The 19,665-nt window shown below is 42.5% G+C and overlaps 2 protein-coding genes across 3 annotated transcripts; one reads left to right on the top strand and one right to left on the bottom strand.

The window, feature by feature from the left end:
• Positions 1 to 37: 37 nt before the first annotated feature.
• On the top strand, positions 38 to 16,335 carry LOC139763426 (lactosylceramide 4-alpha-galactosyltransferase-like). Of its 2 annotated transcripts, none has more exons than XM_071689455.1 (7): positions 38 to 972; positions 10,117 to 10,262; positions 11,513 to 11,611; positions 14,550 to 14,746; positions 15,041 to 15,264; positions 15,524 to 15,721; positions 16,094 to 16,335. In XM_071689455.1, the coding sequence occupies exons 3-7, from the start codon at positions 11,520 to 11,522 to the stop codon at positions 16,244 to 16,246; spliced, it is 864 nt and encodes a 287-aa protein (XP_071545556.1). In that variant the 5' UTR covers positions 38 to 972; positions 10,117 to 10,262; positions 11,513 to 11,519; the 3' UTR covers positions 16,247 to 16,335. The 2 variants fall into 2 exon arrangements, with proteins under 2 accessions (XP_071545556.1, XP_071545555.1); XM_071689454.1 differs by lacking the exon at positions 38 to 972 and adding an exon at positions 9,075 to 9,378.
• LOC139763425 (lactosylceramide 4-alpha-galactosyltransferase-like) lies at positions 960 to 7,942 on the bottom strand. Its single transcript, XM_071689453.1, has 8 exons — positions 7,799 to 7,942; positions 6,339 to 6,454; positions 4,629 to 4,851; positions 4,365 to 4,463; positions 3,999 to 4,195; positions 3,599 to 3,822; positions 2,345 to 2,536; positions 960 to 1,840 (listed from the first exon to the last, which is right to left on the bottom strand). The coding sequence occupies exons 2-8, from the start codon at positions 6,421 to 6,423 to the stop codon at positions 1,697 to 1,699; spliced, it is 1,164 nt and encodes a 387-aa protein (XP_071545554.1). The 5' UTR covers positions 6,424 to 6,454; positions 7,799 to 7,942; the 3' UTR covers positions 960 to 1,696.
• Positions 16,336 to 19,665: the final 3,330 nt, after the last annotated feature.

Genomic DNA, 19,665 nt, shown 5'->3' with positions numbered 1-19,665 from the left:
ACCTGCCCTAAGGTATGACTTGCCCATTAACGAGGCTAGGTAACTAAATAACATTGCCTTATGGTAGAATTATAACAAGTTGAATTTCCCACATTTGCATTATTTGAGCTTCATGATTCAGATATCAGTCTATTACTGCTTTTGTGTTATCCTATTAAATTTTGAAAGTGACTATTTTATGATGTAAAACAGAAATCTTTGGAATCTGACAAAACTCTGCGTCCATGGTATTCTGTGATCGGTATTAGTGCTGATTAATTCAGCGATTAAAATAATAGTTAACTTTTAATCAGTATCAACTTGATAGTGGATTCGTTTGATTAGATCCAAACTGATTTTCTTTCCCACACTTCTATGACTGGTCTCTGATGTCACTTGTGCCCTATCTTTATAATTTCTAATTTTTGCGTCTTGCATGACTCCTGTCTGCAGACATATACATATCTTTAAATGTCTTCGTTTACTCATCATAAAACAGGAGAAATTATCATCTACGTATCTCGCCTTAAGGTACTGCCAGATCATTTAATATGTACTCTACATGCGGACCAAATCCGGTTAGGGTTACTACTGGATTCATGGGTCGTGACCTCTGACCTGTTGCCTTATTTCACCAGTAGAGAGGAACGCCTGCAGGTGGCTGGCAGGGACAAAAACGAAACAAACTTCAGTCGTGCTACTGATGATTCATCAACCTCTACTACAGGTTTAAGATCATTCTGACCAGGAATTTCAGGTGTTAACGAAACTGTCCTTGATAATGGTGAACAGCGACACAGCGAATAACTTCATGGAAGTGAGAGAGTTAGTAGAAATAAATCAAGAACACGAGAGATGAGAGCTTATTGCAAGTTTTGCTGTGCATGAAGAGCCATACCGCTGAGAAACCTGTCGACTGCCATGTTTATTAAGGACATCAGCTTCATGATATTGCCATCATTGGAAATAACCTGAACATCTTCAGTCTTGAGAGTGAGTCTCTTTATTGTTTATATCTCGTAAAATTACAGATAGAAGAATAATGTATTATGCTCATTACATAAGAAGCAGATAGCCTTCCGGAAGTTTCAAAACCTTGAATAACTACTGAAGTAAAAAAAAAAATTGATAAGGTTGATAAAATGAAGGAAGCTGTGAAACTCTTAAGCTTTCTGTTCTTACGAAAACATATGTTTCTTATATACTAAACTTAATAATCTATATTTACCCTGTTATCAATTCGTGATTTTCGCCTTAGTATTTCCATAATGGTAACTTAGGAACAGACAGGCTTTGGACAAATCTGTATGTAATATTTTGTAGGATTGTTTACATATGAAACTATATTAGATCACCCCTTTTCCATAAATTTCCAAGTTTATGTAAGATCTAGTAACCATAATTTTAAATGGATACACGTAGGTAATAAAAGAAGAAATGGCAAAATGTTGGCATTAACTCAGTTGACAAGAAAACTAGGATCTTCGGAAACACTCTCAAGGTTTAGAATTGTTTCGTCAGTCTTCAGTCGGTATCTTGACACTGCTGTCGTAAGAATGTTAAGGTTAAGTAACAGATTACTTTTGGCATTTCGTATGAGTTTCCCTTGTTAGAGGGTAAAGAAACAATCCAGGTGATGGAGCGTTGCTTGGAGGCTGACGGCAGGCAGCTAGAGGATTGGTGTGTGAGCAACCTGTTCAGTAGGGGTCCCGGAGGCTCAGTACAGTACAGTGGCAGCTTCCCAGGTGACGGGGCAGAAGGTCTTGGCTGCTACATCATAAATACTGCCTGAACCCTTGACGATGGGCTGCTGGTAGCTGTACTTGTTCCACATGTGGATCAAGTATGATTTTGAGAAAGTCTGTCAAATGGAAATAGGAGGATGTTGAACATTTGTACAGGTCTAAAAATTGTGCTATGGGTTTGATCATATTCTAAATGGCTCATGTACTTATGACTTCAGTGAAGTCACCACAAAATAAACGTTAAGACTGATTTAGAATACTATGAAGAATTTAATACTAGTGACTGACACAGAGTAGTTTATCGCTAATCTCTCAGCATATTAACGTTACGGATACACATGTATCTTACATAAACATAAGTAGTATCACCTTGGGTTTGATGTGAACACGTTCCTTATCACAAACGATTCTATCAATACACCCTTTATAACCCAGGGCTCGATCTTGACACCCTGCATCACCAAGACTCATAAATGAACGTTTTTGGTTACATATGCCATGCTAAAGGTGCAGAATAACGACTAGGTTATCACGCTTTACAAAACCAACTCAGTCTCAAGGCTCGTTATATTTCCCAGGGTTCGCACTAATTTATAAGATCATGTTAAGTGAACACATACCCTGTTTATGTTAAATATGGGCAAGGGGCGGAAAACACTGTCCCACATAGGAAGAGACAGTGGATAGAAAGCCTGCTTGTTGAGGATGCGTACTCCCATACACTCGTTTTCTGTGGCTACCTGGTCCGCCCCACAGGCGGACGTCAACACGTTGGTTAAGGCCTTGGGTCCGTTCACACCCCAGATGTCCGGCTGCCGAGGAGAAGGAAGAATTAACTGAATCTTACAGAAAAAAAAAAAGAAAATGGGGGGAGAAACTTTTAACTGTCAATGGCTCCAGTCATGGTCAAACGTTCTATGTGATCCTAAGCCTAAAATCAAACTTTTTAAAGTTTAATTTTAGGCTTAGAATCACATAGAACTTTTGTCCGTGACTGGAATTAAACAAATAAAAAGGTAGAGAGAAGCTTAGAATTTTAAGTGGAAAAACATGTCTTTTGAAAAGGGAAAGGTCATAGCATAGCGGTAGGGAAGGGAACATCACATCGACCCACCCCCTCAATTGCTGGGTCCCACAATATCCAAGTGGCGCGGTGGCTTGTAAAGTGTTACTTGGACCAGCGAACATTGGGAGGACACGGTGGAAACCACTTTGGTGGAGTAGAAACCAAAGTATTATCTCTTGAAGAGAGAGAAGAAACTATAGCAAGTGGATCAAGTATTGCGATTAGATTAGGAGAGTTGATCAGCCAGATTGCTGTAATTACACTCTCACAGTATATGAAGGTAGAACCTCTCCCAGATGTGAGAGCAGTATCCTATACAAGGTAGAATAAATCGTTTATACAATCGTAGCAACTGCTCTTAGAAATTTATTTGACTTCAGTGTGGAAAGAAATATTTCAGCTCTTGGTAAGTTAATATCCCTAAATACATGCAAACTCTCTAAACAGCGAGTTACTTTGTTAACTCGAAGATACTAAGGGATGGATCGTGGTGAGTCTTATTTCTCAAGTAAAAGTGGTGTTGCGAAGATAATAGCTTCCAAATTATAGGGTGTAAATGTTTCGTTCTAACGAATATAAAGTGTATAAAAGCAGGTTTTATACTGCAGGACAGTGGAGGAAGAAAGTAGTTCTCAGCTCTGGGAAGAGACGAATGAATGAAGGTTTTAGTTCTCCGTTGATCGAAGACTGGCTCAGTTCCCGAGAGTGAGAGGGGAGAAGACAGGACGGGAGTGGAAAAAAGAGGCCTCAGCTCTTGCAGTTCAATACCATGTTTTTTCCTCGTTAAAAACGTCACAAACATTCTTACGCGAAAGTTCACGCTGATGTAGGTCATAGCTGCATGAAGGAAGGACTTGTGGCGGTCGAAGTGGAAGGCAGCATTGTTGACGTGAGCGTCATCGTATAGACCTACAACGTTGCGTAGCGCTGTGACCGGTGCGATGCACACCACGTCAGTGTCGCTGTAGAAGCCGCCGACGTGCCACACCAACGCCAGCCGAGCCATGTTGCTCAAGCTCACTGCTGGCCATGCTAACCAGAGCAACACAACAGGAAATGTAAAGTTTACAGTAAGAGAAACAACATCTTGTGTCATTAAGTCACACTTCTCTTTGTTAAGTGTTAACTATACCAGATATTCTCATCTCAAAATCATTAGTACTTAATGTTTACTTACCAACGTTTGAGCTTGAATTATTGATACTTACTGGTGTTCCTGTTCCACTCCCTGGAGGTGTAGAGGTTCATGAGTGGGGTGCCGGAGAAGACCTGCTGGAGGTTGGCGGTGACTGGTCGCAGGTTAGGGTATCGTTCGACCAGGCGAACAGCCAGACCGTTCCGGAGGCTTAATACACGTGACGTCATCACGTACCACACCCGTGCCATGGGGTTTTGCCTCGCCAGGCTGGGGAACCCACCGGAACAGAGATAACATGACCTATTCTATTTTATATGACAGCCTCGTTGCCTTTCTTTATGTTACAGGACAGCATCGTGTGCCTTTCTTACTTCTTAACTGCGCTTATTTCCCGGTAAAATGATACACTACAGAAGTTATAGTTTGCTCTCCTTACCTCTCCACTGCGCACCACTCCCGATAAGTGGGATTGTTCTTGCACGAAGTCTCCGCCAGCAAGATGTTGCTTGCGTCCTTCCTCCACTCACTCTCCTCACTGTTGACCATTTGAGGACATGGAATGTTTTCAAGAGATACACTTTGTAATTCAAGTTTTATTTTCTAAAATATCAGAAATGCCCTTCACTAAATTACGGGATGAGCTCTTTTGAAACATTTTCGTTTGTCGGATTAGATTCCATGCTCCATCCAAAGAACGTACCTGAAGAAGTCTGTGAGCCTGAGGTACGATAACGGATCCGCTTCAACGAGAGATGGACAGTAAAGTGTTCCCTTCCACACGGCCCCGTTCTTCATGTAGTAGTTGGAATTGCCTCTGAGGGTGAGGGAGGAGGTGTTGGTGGGTGTTAGAGGGATGGTCAAGCCTGACCTGAAGCGTGAGCACCACCTACTGCTTCCCTCTCGACAGTGAAGTGGCTCCCATCCTGAAGAATTTCAGATTACGTTTCTAAATTTTTCGGTTTGAATATATAGAGACGGAGTGGGTATATCAAAGGATTGCTAAATGTGGTACTCTAAAAGGAGGCGGATGTGGTGTATCTGGTATGTGATGACATGGATATTGGTGAAAAGAGATGAGGTCGTACAAGCCACACATAAGAGAAAGTGTGGCAAAGCGGCAGGAGTGGATGGGAATGCAACCGAGTTCCTAAAAACCCGGGATGAGGATGTTAGTAATTGGTTAAGCACAGCGTTCAGTGTTTTATATGACCTGACTCGAGGTGCCAAAATGACGAGCAAAATGTATGCATAGTGCCCAAGTTATAAGCGTGAAAGAGACAAAATATTAATGTTCCAACTACAGGAGTAAGTCTGTTGAATATTGGTGTATGAGGTTTGGTGACCGAGAGGGTAGTAGCATGCACACAGCATCTGATTAGGGGAGTAATGTGACCTAGGGGGGTGGCACTGGATGTGTTGATCAGGTGTTTACTGGTAAAAAAAAATTATGGGAGATAGAGAGGGATTTGTGTGGGATTTATGGATCTGGAGAAAGAGTATAATACAGATGACAGAGATGCCGTGTGAAGGGTGTTCCAAATATATGGTGGGACAAAGAAAGCTACTAAACACAGTAAGATTTTTTTTTTTTCTACCGGCAGAGTAAGTCGTGTGTTCGAGTAAGAGGCGAGATGGAGGCCAGTTGCTGTTTGCAGATGACACTGTCCTTGTGGTAGTTCCGGAAACTCCAAAATCCGTGTCAGTGTTTTGAGGAGTGTGAAGGGAGGAAATTAAGAATTACTATGGACAAAAGTAACGTAATGAGGAGCAGCAGAAGGGATGGACAGAGAGATTTTGTTACTTTGAATGGGGAAGACGTAAGGGAAATGAAGTCTTAAGATAACTGGAAGTGAGCGTGGTAGTGGATGGAACCATGGGAGCTGGAGAGAGTCACACTGTAGCTGCTAAGATCTTGGATGCACTACGGAGTGTGTGGAAGGAGAGCTCAGCGTATTTAAAGGGCAAAGATGTTTATCTGAGGGTCTAGTAGTCTCGAAAGCGTTTTATGGATATGTCTTGGGTCTTGAAATCAAAGGAAAGTAGGTAGGTGTTGGAATTAAATGCCTAAGGACTTTATTTAGTGCGAAACTGATTGACATTTAAGGAATGACAATGTCGGAGAGAGATATGGCAGTAAGTGCAGTATGACCAAGATGACATGGGTGTGCTGATCTGGTTCGGACATATGGAGACGTTGAGTAAAGAAAGATGGACAGGGAGGCTTCATGTAACAGATGATGGAAGGATGGAGTGAAGAAAGCTTTAAAGTATCGGGGCCCGAATATTTAATATGATGAAAGACGTGCAATGGATAAAATAAATTGGGCCCCATGTTAGGTGTAGATACGGGTTATGTTTCAGGAACTATGGGAGTAGGTGTTTGCAAACGTGAAGGGTGTAAACAACTCACCTTGCCAGTTGGAGTTATAGAGAAGACACACCAGTACGATCCCAGCAGTCGCACGCAACACCAACGTCCTTTTGGTCACTTTCATCGCCGCTCCTCCCCCCCGCTGACGCCAAGAGCTGACGGAAAGGTATGAATCTTACACTAGAGATGTTTGTCTTCACCTGTATCCCGAATCTTAACACATTATTGTCTTTCCATTCGGACGAGAGGCGCGTAAACTGTTTTAAAGAATGGTCAGCTCTTCCTGATTGCACTTCACACCTCCATCAGCAGCTTGTGAATGACCATGGTTATATCCAGCCAGAACACTTATTCTCGTACAAAAATCACAACGGTATAAACTCCACCGTCTCATTATGGGTACTTTTTTTTTTGACAGTTACGTATGGTTATGGTCCAAGTAGCCTCACGCACGCTTCGTAATTTGGCAAGACCAACATGGTCGAACGCATCCTCCCTTCTCACCTGTTCTTCATTTATTCCTTTCATCCTTCATGCTTCTCTCCTTATGACTGTCTGGGACAAGTTTACCACTCAATATGCTCTTGGTGCTGCTTCCAGTGGCTTTAAAACGTCAACAAAATCGTGTAAAGGCTTATATAAGGTTCCCGGAGGAGCGAGGTACACGGACCCCACGACTCCCTCACCAGCAGATGTTATGACCATGACAACAGGGACATAAGAACGATATTTGTGTACTACACTAAAGTATTCGATTTTTTTTTTTTTTTGCATTGCTTTCTGAGACACTGCAGGTATTTCAGGTTTGTTATGGGGCGTTAGAGAAAAGTCATACCTCAGTTCATGAATGTTTCTAGGTATTATACAGTGAAGATTGACAAGCACTGAGCACCCTGACTGGCAAGATATAGTTGGAACGGCTCCACATTTACATAACGTGACTGATACTTCCACACCTGACCTCACATCAGATATTTCGGCCAGACAAAACAGCAGAAAAATCCTCTACACCATTTAAACAAATATTTAGCATGCGACTCGCGCTGTCAATTCATGCTGAGCGATTACGAATCCCTCCTTCTCTCGCGTGCGCTGATTTATTCTCGATTTACCTGGCTCGACATCCCACACATACCGAGGTGATCAAGGTGATCATCAGCGATTCACCATCAATTTTCCGAAGACTTACGTAAGTTTTCTCTTTCCATGGAACTCCTCGGCTTTTATCGCCTACGGATAACACTACAAAGCTTAGCCTTCCGGTGCTTATATGTCAAATTCACTTTTCAAAACCAAATTAGAATTTGTCTCAATATCTCCGGCCGGTATGACTAGTCTGCACAATTCACTCGGTGAAATAGGATCACTACAAGGCGGTACAAAGTTCATATTTACATGATGATGGCAATTTCAGTGACCTTAATCTATATTTAATGACACCTTACACTTCGCTCATCTTAACAACAGACAGAACCCGCAGGAAGGTTGTAAACACGTACCTGTTGCTAGCTCGCGAAGTGGCGTCCAGCTGTCGCCTAATAGTACGTCTTCCTTCCGTTACGGCGAATCGTCGCCACACCAAGTCGGCGTTGCCGGTGACTGATCTACGCTATCGTACAGGACCAGAGAAAATATTGCTCTCTACTTGAGTAGGAGGCATCACTGTCAAAAAAGATAAGAATATGTAAATGTTTTAGATGATGATGTTTATTCATGGTGTCTCTGAACAGGATGAAATTAGCTCAAGATGACCTTACAAGATCAATCTGTGTAGAATCTAGACGTTTATAATAAATATAAGAAGCTTTCCCATTTTTTCCCTTGCTTTGGATCAAGGTCGTCTTTCTGTAGGTTGGTATAGAAAAGGTTGTCATGGATTATTTTGTTATGAACTAAATTGTACTCTTCTTTGGTGGTATAGAGGAGAGGTAAGCTGTGTGTAGCATATGTAAATGTATGTCTTTCATGTTCCTGTGCAACATTGTGTATGCTTACATACGAGTTTTACCTTCCTTTTATGGTAGCTGAGACGGAACGGGGAGAGAATACTGCCCTGGTATCTTCTGCGTGTTGTAGAAGGCAACTAAGAGGAAGAGGAGCATGAGGCTGAAAATCCTCCCCTCCTGTATTTCTTTCCAATGTGAGGATTGTTTTTCCTCTAAGGCTCTGCCATCTGTTCTTGACGCTACCTCGCGCACGCGGAAAATGGGAAGGAAGGACAGATGGGTTCACTGAGGATCCACTGCCTTGAACAAGATTCGATCCTGGGAGTCTCGTGAATACGATGAGATACGCCAACCGATACACCAGGGAGATCTATATGTATGGCCTTGGAAATGCTTCCGAGCACTACTTTAGAAGCTTTGAGATTATTTAAGTGGCACAGTGTGGGTGCCCAGCACTTGGAAGAAAGCATAACTTTCGCACCCGCCTCTCTCTCTTTCAAAAGAAAAAAAAGAGTGGGGGGGGGGGGATAATCCAAACATTACCTACCCTACGCAGGTCAAATGTAAACAATTCCCATTTGTTTATGGGAGCAGCTGCGTAGATCCTGGACGAACTAGGTTTTAATACGACGGTCGGAACCCCTGCTTCTGGGATCAAATTGTCTCTTCCTGCACCCAACCCTTACTACGCTACTGAATTGCCTTATGTACACTGCTTGTTCTCACCGCGGTGCTGCCTGAAGTGTCTGGGGTGAGTTGGTTTCCATGGCTCGCCCGCTGGAGGGATTTTCTGGCGCAGCTCCGGCCAACCAGTCTCGTAGGTCTGACGGAGGCAGTAGTTGTGTTTCATCTTTCGCGCGGCTAACTGTGCAGCGATGGGGCAGACGAGAACCTTGCCGTGATAAACTGCTGTTGGGTGTATGACCAACAAATGTTGACTGTTTCGATGATTTTTTTTCTTCATGATGAAACCATCTTAAGACTCTGACCATTAGGAAATGATGATATTTAGTGACGAGACTGCGCAGTCAGCGGAGCCCAGAGGATGAGAATCTCGACTAACGTTGAAACGCTACGTGCAGTAGCGGCTGGCATCGTCCTGGTGTGTTTCCTGTGTATCTCCAGCACTGACGGTAAGTTGTTGACCCTCTCCACACCTGCCACACAAATGGGAAGGCCGCCTTGTGAGACCTTGATGATACCTCATTTCATTTTGACGTTTTCCCTACGCTTGATGACAAATGTTTCTTCTCCATCTGACTCTACCCTATACCTACCGACACTTGCCCTAGATATTCAAAACACCTGTTTTCACCTAGCCACACCTATCATCCATCTGCACACATATACCCTAAGTACGTTCAGCACCTGTTGACACGTACTCCTCATCCTACCAACATCTGTCTTGAATCTTATGTCTCCATACGTGCCTCATCCAGATGGACCGCGTCTTTAACGGATGGGTAAGTCACCCACACCACGACATGGATGAACTGTATCCTGAACGCGGAGGTCAATCACCCGCTAATCATGTGTCTCCTTGAGCTACCCCGGGGTAGATCGAGTGACTCAGCGTAAGATCATTCGGCCAACATTCCCTTAAGCCATAGATTGTAATCATTAGTCGACAAGTCGAATCCTACCCTGAGTTCGCCTCTCTAGTGGATATGATGTCAGTTGTTAACCTTTTTCTTCTTTTCCCCGGGAGCAGATTTATTTTAGAAAACTGTTTCATGTTCGCGCCGTATTATTACTGTAGACATCTTAAAGCGAGAAATTAAGTGAAGTTTTGCGTATGAAGATAGGGAAGTGATTGCATGTGGCACGGCAGCGTCATTCGGATATACTGGTTCACTTGAATCTTTTATTAGACATTTCAGGACGTCGGCGACGAACGGCAGTGACCTCTAACAGCAGCAAAGAGAGGCTGGAGGGAAAGGAGGTTCACCACATCTCGGCTTGCCCCCCAGTCACAGGATCCCCGTCATCAACACCTCCAACTCAACGACATATTCAGGTGAGTTCCCCCAGTGTGATGTTGGTGACGTGTGTTATAACCCATCACCTGTACGACCAACCTGAGGGGCTCAGGCTTCGGCTGTTGACCCGGGAGGTACGTGCTACCCTCCTGTGTACTGGGAGGGCTACTGACGGCGGCGCAGTGATCCAACGCTACGGTAAGCTGTCAAGTTCCCCTCCCTGGCCCAGGTTGTCTTCTATTCTTCCTCTCTCAGACCTCATGGGTTGCTGCCACTCAATCCATAAACGCACGCCTTCTTCCTACCACACGTAGCGCCCAGTACATAAGAGATGGCTTTTTAAATTCTTCACTCGGAATCTTCTTGCGCTACGCGCTACCCCTACTTAATGTGCCAGATCTCGTAGTAGGTAGAAAGGTAGTCTCTCTCTCTCTCTCTCTCTCTCTCTCTCTCTCTCTCTCTCTCTCTCTCTCTCTCTCTGGAGTGTAAGTGACGCGGTTGCGCAGTCAGCCAACCCATAAGTAGCTGTAAAAGTGTCGCCGTTTTGGTCCAGTTGATCATCTTATCTCTCTGCCTTACCCACACGTGGGCTGCTGGCTTCTAGTCCATAAATATACAATCTCTCGTCGTAAAACAACAACAACAACAACAACAAAAAAGACACGTAACTCATAAAACTTACCCGACGTAACGCTACGTTTCCCTGCGCTACGAGCTAATCCTTCCCTGACTTTTGGCATGATTTCATCAAGAGCGCCATTGTTAACAAAGTCACACATCATCAAGTCGTGGAAAATTTCAGCGACTGTGTGTTAAGCAGAGAGCCATTACATGCAGCGAGCGCACACGCTGATCATAACGGGATTTTGCATGAATGAACCACATGTGTGGATTGTTGGTTCACGACTGGTGGTAGAGATATGCATACACATACATACAAGCAACTGTACTTACATTAATATATCTTTACACACACACACACACACACACACACACACACACACACACACATACATCCTTTATATAATTCCTGTAGGGTCATTGCCTTTAACCGCAGAACTATAGAGTTAGTTGGTTCACTGATTCTGCCACTAGATGGCATCGCCCTCAACATTGACTATTTCTCATTATCTCCCCATTTTTTTTTTGGGGGGGGGTGTTTATCTACCCCAGATCAAGATTATCATCACCCACTTTTTAAGTTGACAGTATCATTATGCTTCACCCCATTTTTGAGGGTTGTATTTCTCTCCTGTGTTGATGATGTAGCTGTGTTTATCTTCTGCAGTGAAGAGATGATGACTCGGACGAGCGGGTTGAATGTGTTCCTGGTGGAGAGTTCTTGCTCGATCACGCCCTCTTACAGGGCCTGGTGCGCCGTCGAGAGGTAAGCGACAATCATCCATTGACTCAGTGGATCGTTAAATCAATTGAGTCATTTGGTTGACCGATTAATCAGTCACATATGCCCGAAGACAATTAATCAGTGTTTGGTTATCAGTCAGTCGTTGATTTAGTAAGTCGGTTGAATTATATAACCTTGAAGACAAGCAAGATATTGATCAATAAAGTTTATAATCATTTAGTGAGTCATTCTGTGACTCTGTCGATTAATCCTGAAAGCAATCAGTCCATTTGGTTATCAGTCACTTGATAAATGTGACTTGCAATTACTTAGTCTGTTGATCGTGATATGAAGCCATGAATCAATTAGGCTGTGAAATACTTTTGTCTCAAGTGTTTCTTTAAAGTATGTGCAGAGTGTAAGTGCAGAATAAGTGACACGTATAACCCAAACAGATGGTCCGGAGTTATAGAAATCATACAGCTGATCCAGTTCCATATTGAATAAGTATTCCCTGTTAGCTGACAGTGTCTGGCGTACAGCTTATTTGACTGCTGACAGTTTCTGGTCTGCTGTTTATAGTGAACTTACTATTTGTTGTTATCTTTAATATCAAAATTACATTCCTTATCATCTCCGAATGCTCACCATTTCATTATTCCTTAAGGAACATTATTGAAGCTTCTCATCTCATTCCGTTTAACGTATCATATATATATATATATATATATATATATATGTGTGTGTGTGTGTGTGTGTGTGTTACGGTAGCTCGGTCCCCCGCCTCCCTGCCTCTGGCCCGGGGTACTCGCACAGAACCGCGCCAGGAGGAAGTCACATAATCCTGTGAACTCCAAGCCTCACCTGAGGCACAGAGCGTTACGTCGGAGTCTAACAGTATATGAGATTTTTTACGGGTCTCAGGCCATAGTAAACATCCATTACGAAGTCCATTTTCAGTTTTCCTGGGGGTAAATGAGCTACCGCATATACACGGTGTGATCATTAACAGTAAAATTACGTCTCAATGGGGGGGGATTGGTCTCGTGAATCTTAACGTTCACATTTTGGACTTGAGATTAAGTTGAAAAAGATTTTCTTTATAAGCAGTGTAGTTCATTACTGTGGTTTTGACTCTGCGTAGTTCTTGAACTTTCCTTTTCATTGAAAAAATAAAAGACAAACATGTACTGTAGCGTGACAAATATTTTAGCACACCACAGGTGAACACGACTCTTAAAAGTAACATCTAAACCATTCACTAGAGAAGCATGACAATGGAAAACCAGAAATTAAGACATCAAGGATGTATAAGTTCCTAGAGTAGCTTACGTTATCAAACCATAATCGAAGTCGTGAAACTATGCTTTTAGAAGCGTAAGAAGGGAATATATATATATATATATATATATATATATATATATATATATATATATATATATATATATATATATATATATGATTGAGGATAACATATAAAAGAAATATTAGATCAAGAGAAAGTTGACAAACCCATATTTGTAAGGTTTCATACAACTGTTTTCCGTTACCTGTATTCCACAGCTCTCTGTTCCTCTTAGGCTTGGACCCTGGGAGACCATCCTTTCCGCCTAAACTGGAGACTACAACAGTGGGAGGTGGTGACATGACGAGGATGTGCAGATAATAAAGTGTGGATTAAGACATAAGTAGAAAAAAAGAACCGAATATTTTTTTTTTTTCCTTTCTAGGAATTACAGCTATATAATGCAATAAATGGAAGAGGTTGACTCGGTGCGCTAGAGTAATCCTCAGTAATGAGCTGGGAGTCGACGCCTACCGGATGGTTCAGTAAGCTCACACGAAATTGCCCCTCCGACGTTCCCTACTTCCTCGAACCTCGATTCAAAGCGACTTTCGTTCATGGTGTTGGAGAGGCGGAGGTAACAACACTTCATGTGCCGTTAAACGCCCAAGGCGTTCCCTAAAGTTAAGATGGTCTTATTCACAGCTGACGGGCTCGGGAGTACAGTGGGCGGTTGGTGGAACGGTGATGATAGTCCAGGGAACGCTTGGCCTCAGGCGTTCCGTACAGTGAACGGGAATAAATGACTGAAGAACGCAGCGAACTTTCCCATGGAGTGATTTGAGAGGAATACAGCGCACTTCGTGTTGTACCAGCCATAATGATTAGTAAATACCAACCATGATTAATAAGTTATTGTTATCGTTAATATGACTTATTGTACGATTATCCAGATTATTATTACTGATATCATTAACGCGTAGTTATTCTAATTATTGCAATACTTCTTCTTCTTCTTCTTCTTCTTCTTCTTCTTCTTCTTATTATTATTATTATTATTATTATTATTATTAATATTATTATTGAAAATAGTATTACAAGTGAAGCAATCGAGGTCTCGTAAAGTTAATGAATATCTTTTCCCATTGCTAAAGTGATTTGAAGGATGTTTTAAAGGATGGATACCGCTGGTATGTAAACACACACACACACACACGTGATCTTGAACTGACGTGACTATCAAGTTTGGTTGTTATGTTTCACTGTAAAAAAAAAACAATAGAGAAGGATACCACTGCGTTATACACGTAACAAAAGTTGACCGGGAAGATAATCTTTTATAGAACTGGACTCAACGTTATAAAATCCAACGTCATCTAACCAAACCATCGGGTGTGACCATATATCTACGAAGCTCTTGGAATTCTGGTGTGTTTGTCAGCGAAGCTGATTTGCTGTGTCTTATTCTCATAGCCATATGAACAAATGTATCTCTATAACAAAAGTTTAAGGCAATTTTGGCAGAGAATGCAACTCCAGAGATTGGTTTGGTTTGATTGGATTGGATTCATATTACCTGGAACTCCGACACCTGGTGTGACAAGGTGATTTTCTCTCCATATCTCAAACTGACTCGGTCATGTTTTAAGCTGATTTTCTCTTGTCACTCTTTCCCTGATCCTGTGGGTTCCCCAGTCTGGCGCAGCAGAACCCCCTGGCACAGGTGTGGTACGTGATGACGTCAGGCATGCTAAACCTACGGAATGGTCTGGCTGTTCGCCTGGTCGAACGGTACCCTAACCTGCGACCAGTCACCGCCAACCTCCAGCAGGTCTTTTCCGGCACCCCACTCATGAACCTCTACACCTCCAGGGAGTGGAGCAGGAATACCGGTGAGTGAAATGACTACAGACAGATATACTGAGATGTTATGGCTCCATGTTCTATCTGATCCACTGTGGTGAAGGACATAGACTGTGATCATGTTTCTGAATCGGCTTCATACGCTGAAAAAAAAAAAAAAAAGAAATCGCCCAGTACATTCAGATGTGACAAATGACTACATAACATTGAAAATAAGGAATAAGAATGAATGAAAAAGACAAATGTTTTGATTTGTTGTGGGATAAATGGACACGGTAATTCCCATTTATGTTCTGCATGAATCATTTATCTGTACGAGTCAGATTGGCCGGAGATAAACCTGGCTGACCTAGTGCGACTTGGACTAGTGTGGCACCTGGGAGGGTTCTACCTGGATAGTGACGTGGTGTGCATCAGGCCCTTGACTAACCTGACCAACGCCATCGGCTGGCAGGAGAGATCCACCCTCGGCTCAGGAGTCTTTCATTTCACCCGCAACCACCCTGTCCTGCTCGAAGTCATGAAGTACGCGGCCGAGACTTTCCAGGTATGCACTTCCAGTGTTCACCAATGTTGTCTCCGCAGTGTATAGAAATACGAAGAGATCTCGGAACGTTTCTGTATTGTTGTTCTGAACTGATGAGGAGGCTAACAGAAGCCCTTCCATGGGTTACCCCAGCACAGACTGTCCGTTCTGTTGCTCCAGTCTTTCTCATACTTGGGTGTCCCATTTGGCGTTTTTATGACTGTTCTTCCCTGTCAACATAACTGGTGTCTGTATATCACGAAACTTTGCTCTTCGCCAGTCAGGTGTGTGGGGTTCCAGCGGTCCTCAAGCCTTCACGGCTGTGCTGAAGCACAAGTGTGGCAACAAGATACAGGTGTTAGACGGAACCCCACAGTGTCAGGGCGTCACGGTCCTTCCCATCAAGGCCTTCTACCCGGTTCCAGCCACCATCTGGAAGACATTGTTTACTCCCCAGGCTTACAGGAAAATTACCCAGGTTAGTTGCTTCGAATGAACATTACTATGTACATTTTTTTTTTCACACTTTAAAGGAATGCAATCGATTGTCACTTTTATAATCATCGTTAAAGGTGGTTATCACGTGTCCTCTTACCCTTCTGTTCTCACATCTCAGTTCCTCTTCAGTCTGGTTCAGGCCTGGACGCTCTCCTCTGTACTCTCTCCAGCAACTCTTTGAGTCCACTCACGCAAGGAGACCAAAAAATACCTGATGTGTATACAGGTTTAGGTTTCTTCAGCGTGATTTTCTTTACATTGATCTTTCCAAGAAACATTCCAGTCCTCAATATCCTTAAAGTTTCCGGACAAACGGACGGTGATGTACGTTATGTTCTTTCCTGTCCTACAGAGGTACCCGTTCTCTTATGTGATCCACACCTGGAACCAGAAGAGTTCCAGCCAGCCAATTCTCAAAGACTCGGGCAGCATCTATGACGAGGCAGCTCGGGTCTTCTGTCCCGTTACGCGCTCCTTCGCCACCGCTCACTCCAGCACCTACTGAGCCTCGGGCAAGTACTACCTCCCTCTTTCACGAGATTGTAGCTGCCAACACTGAAGAATATCTCGCAAATAAACCTTCACGTACACGAATTATTTTTTCCCTGTCAAACGAAATGAATGATAGTCTTGAACTATGATGAACGTTCATGATGGGTTGGTCCCTTAAGGATGAACATCTATTATGTTTAACATAAGGATGGACCTCTACCAACTCGCCGAAATTAAACGCAGGAAAAACATGTTCTGAATAGACAACAAAAGATAAAGATAAGAAAGACCGAACATACATAATGTAAAGTGAAAAACAAGTTATAGACGTACCTACGAGAGAGAGAGAAAGCAAAACAGAACAGGTTCATAGATTCAGTCACGTTCTCACTTAGGCAATGGGACCTTCACGTGTATATCTACAAGACCTTAAGGATTGAAAAGACATCGACCGAAAACTCATAGTAAATTATATATAATCTATGATAACAGGGCGAATGTAATGGCTATATTAGATATAAAAATAGAGGTTGTATAACACCTTCTGCCTCTCAAACGACAGGTGCTGAACAGATATCGTGTCACTTGTTTGAGCGGCGGATACAGACCACTTATCATATGTAGCTCATCAGTGTACTTTGATGTGTATACATTTCGTCAGAGATGTGCATAGAATTTGTCAACTAAGTGGAAAAATAATTAAATTCCTGGAGGGCGGTGTAAAGGTAGGAAAAAACATTCTACGTGGAAAGAGCATCACAAGAATCCCTGGAATCTCCTCAGTAAACAAGAGAGGCGTTAACTTCCCAGTACGTGAGGTAGCCTGGACGCAGACTGGCTCACAAAAAACGTAGATCAGACGTTCTAAGACTTGATCTTCACACACTGGTGGCTATTCATACGAATTAGTATAAAGTTCCTCATCTCCATGTGCCGTAAACAAACCACGATTCTACACTCGTCCTTCACATCTGGGGAAGATGGCAGATGCCTCTGTGGTCTCTCTTACGTAATGGTACCAACCAGGGCCTTGGGTGGCTCCTTGACCTTTGCCAGAGGCGGGCGTTCCAGACCCTGTGTGTTTTACGTCCTGTTCAGCGTGGCTCATGGTCATCACCCACACTTGATCCTCCCTCTAGCATCACCACGAACGCATCTTTACCTAACGCCTCACCTTCACACTGTTCACCAAGGCGGAGACATCAACCGTGGAAACCCGCTCTAAACGAACCATTTTCTCATACAGCCGGGAAGAGTTATTTGGCCGGGATGGAGAGTTTGGGTACTGCCACAATATAGCATATAGCATAGAAAAAGAGGATGCTGCTGATGATTTCCTTTCCTACAAATGGTTTGGCAGACGGGAGGAGGTTGTCTTTGTAACTGTGATACCATTACCATTATCAGCTTCCATAACATCTTTCATGGATTCCAGTGGTGGGGACTGGTTAGTTTGCCTCGGTAATCCAAGGGATCACAGGGGATTTTACACATTAAAAAGACCATATTTTTTCAGAAATGTTTGTGATAGTACAGGGATCATAGAGTTACAGCGGTCCAGTTATCATGGTGTCCTTCATTCCATTGTTTGGACAGGTAGCTCTGTCTTGTTGTGCAGACGGCTTGCTTCAGTCCGGGGATCCTGTCTCGCTGTACAGAAGGGTTTAAGTTGTACAAGCCTGACCATCTGTAGGTTGCTGATCCGTCGTAAAACCGTTTAGACACAACTCTTGTCCTTCAGGAGAGACATATATGGATGCGGACCATCATTTGGGCCAGAGCTAAACTCTTCTTTTTTTTTTCTCTCTCTTTAACCTTCGTTCCTGTGTGTCATTTACATGGTGATTGTATATGTGGGTCTAGAATTATCCTTAACACCTGAAGAAGGCGTTAATGATCTTACGGGTGGTGGTCATAACATGACCTTTACGGCCTTAATGACCAACCAACCAACCAACCCTGGTCCATCTTACAAAAAATTAGTGTGAGTAGAACGGTATAACATACAACATCGACGATTAACAACATTTCTCGTGATGTAGTCACTGACACGGTAAGTTACACTGATCATGTGTACCTGGTGATACATTCTTAAATACCTTAACCAAAATGCGGTATAAGTGGCCATTTAAGGAATGTTTTTGTGGACTGAAAGGAACTAATTTGTCATAAGAGAATTGGTAGAAGTTTAGCATGTTCAGATAAAAAATGGAATTACGGTCGTTATGTAAAAGGTTCAGATACCACCAAAACTCTGCTGAAATATATATGGAATTCGGTCGGAATATGAGGGGACTGGAACCATATTACGATGAAAGGTTATGTAAGTCCAGATAGGTTATAGTATCAGCACGTGTTACAACAGTGACTTCAAGAGAGCTCGGTTGACTCATTCCTGTTTTCAAACATCAGTTTTAAGCCAAAACATATCCTGGGATATAGAAGTCAGGTATTCAGGGTCATTCAGAAATGCAATTATAGCTATAGGCTATAGCTATAGGCGAGGTGGTCTGAATCAGGTGAGAGGATCAACACTAGCTATAAAGTCTCTGGTTTGGTTATACATCATCACTTTATTCACACGTTTGATATATAAAAGTATAAATATTTCATAACAATTGCAGACAACTGGCTGTGTAGAAAAGGCAATAAATCACTCATATAAGCATTGGTGATATATGTGTACCATAACTATATATATATATATATATATATATATATATATATATATATATATATATATATATATATATATGTATATATATATATATATAGGTAGATATGTTGAATATGGACATTGTAACTAACTATCGTCCACTATGAACAAAAACATCTCAACAAACACATCATAAGTGTAACACTCAAGACATCAGCGTACTCAGGTCCTTCAGACGACGAGGCTTATCATAAGCTCATATCTGAATCACACTTAGTAATACCGACAGAAAGTAGCCCTTCGCTTACCTGGCACACGGTGCAGTATATGGATCATCCCCGTCTGGCTGGGAGATCATAGATACAGCAGTAATGGTACATGAGGTGGATCACTCTCACGATAAATACAGTTAACAATAATCAAAAGCACAAAAGCAAGATACAACAATAATAACGAGTAGACAGCCTAATGTACTAACGTTGCATATATATATATATATATATATATATATATATATATATATATATATATATATATATATACCGGACTTGGCCTATATGTGGCACACCGCGAGCGAGAAGTCACCTTCGACTAGGCCATATCATCGTCGGTGGACGTACACAGAAGCCTAGCTTGCTCTGCTTCGGTGAGGAGCACATCCTCGAAACTACAGAAGCTGTATAAGAGGGATAATATGATCATAATGATGATATGGTATGTGGGGGGCGACGTGCTGTTGCTAGTCTACACGAGGGTAGATGTAGGCGGTCAGGGGT

The sequence above is a fragment of the Panulirus ornatus genome, chromosome 47 (assembly GCF_036320965.1).
Source record: "Panulirus ornatus isolate Po-2019 chromosome 47, ASM3632096v1, whole genome shotgun sequence".
NCBI lineage: Eukaryota > Metazoa > Arthropoda > Malacostraca > Decapoda > Palinuridae > Panulirus > Panulirus ornatus.
The sequence above is the reverse complement of the archived record's forward strand: the minus strand, read 5'-3'. Positions and strand labels throughout refer to the sequence as shown.

Coding starts and splice junctions, on each gene's coding strand:
- LOC139763425 (XM_071689453.1), bottom strand. CDS start 6,423: ATGAAAGTGACCAAAAGGACGTTGGTGTTGCGTGCGACTGCTGGGATC. Junction 4,196..4,364: donor GAGTGGTGCGCAGTGGAGAG/GTAAGGAGAGCA, acceptor TGGGTTCCCCAG/CCTGGCGAGGCAAAACCCCA. Junction 1,841..2,344: donor CCATATTTAACATAAACAGG/GTATGTGTTCAC, acceptor TCCATTTGACAG/ACTTTCTCAAAATCATACTT.
- LOC139763426 (XM_071689455.1), top strand. CDS start 11,520: ATGATGACTCGGACGAGCGGGTTGAATGTGTTCCTGGTGGAGAGTTCT. Junction 14,747..15,040: donor GGAGTGGAGCAGGAATACCG/GTGAGTGAAATG, acceptor TGTACGAGTCAG/ATTGGCCGGAGATAAACCTG. Junction 15,722..16,093: donor CTTACAGGAAAATTACCCAG/GTTAGTTGCTTC, acceptor CCTGTCCTACAG/AGGTACCCGTTCTCTTATGT.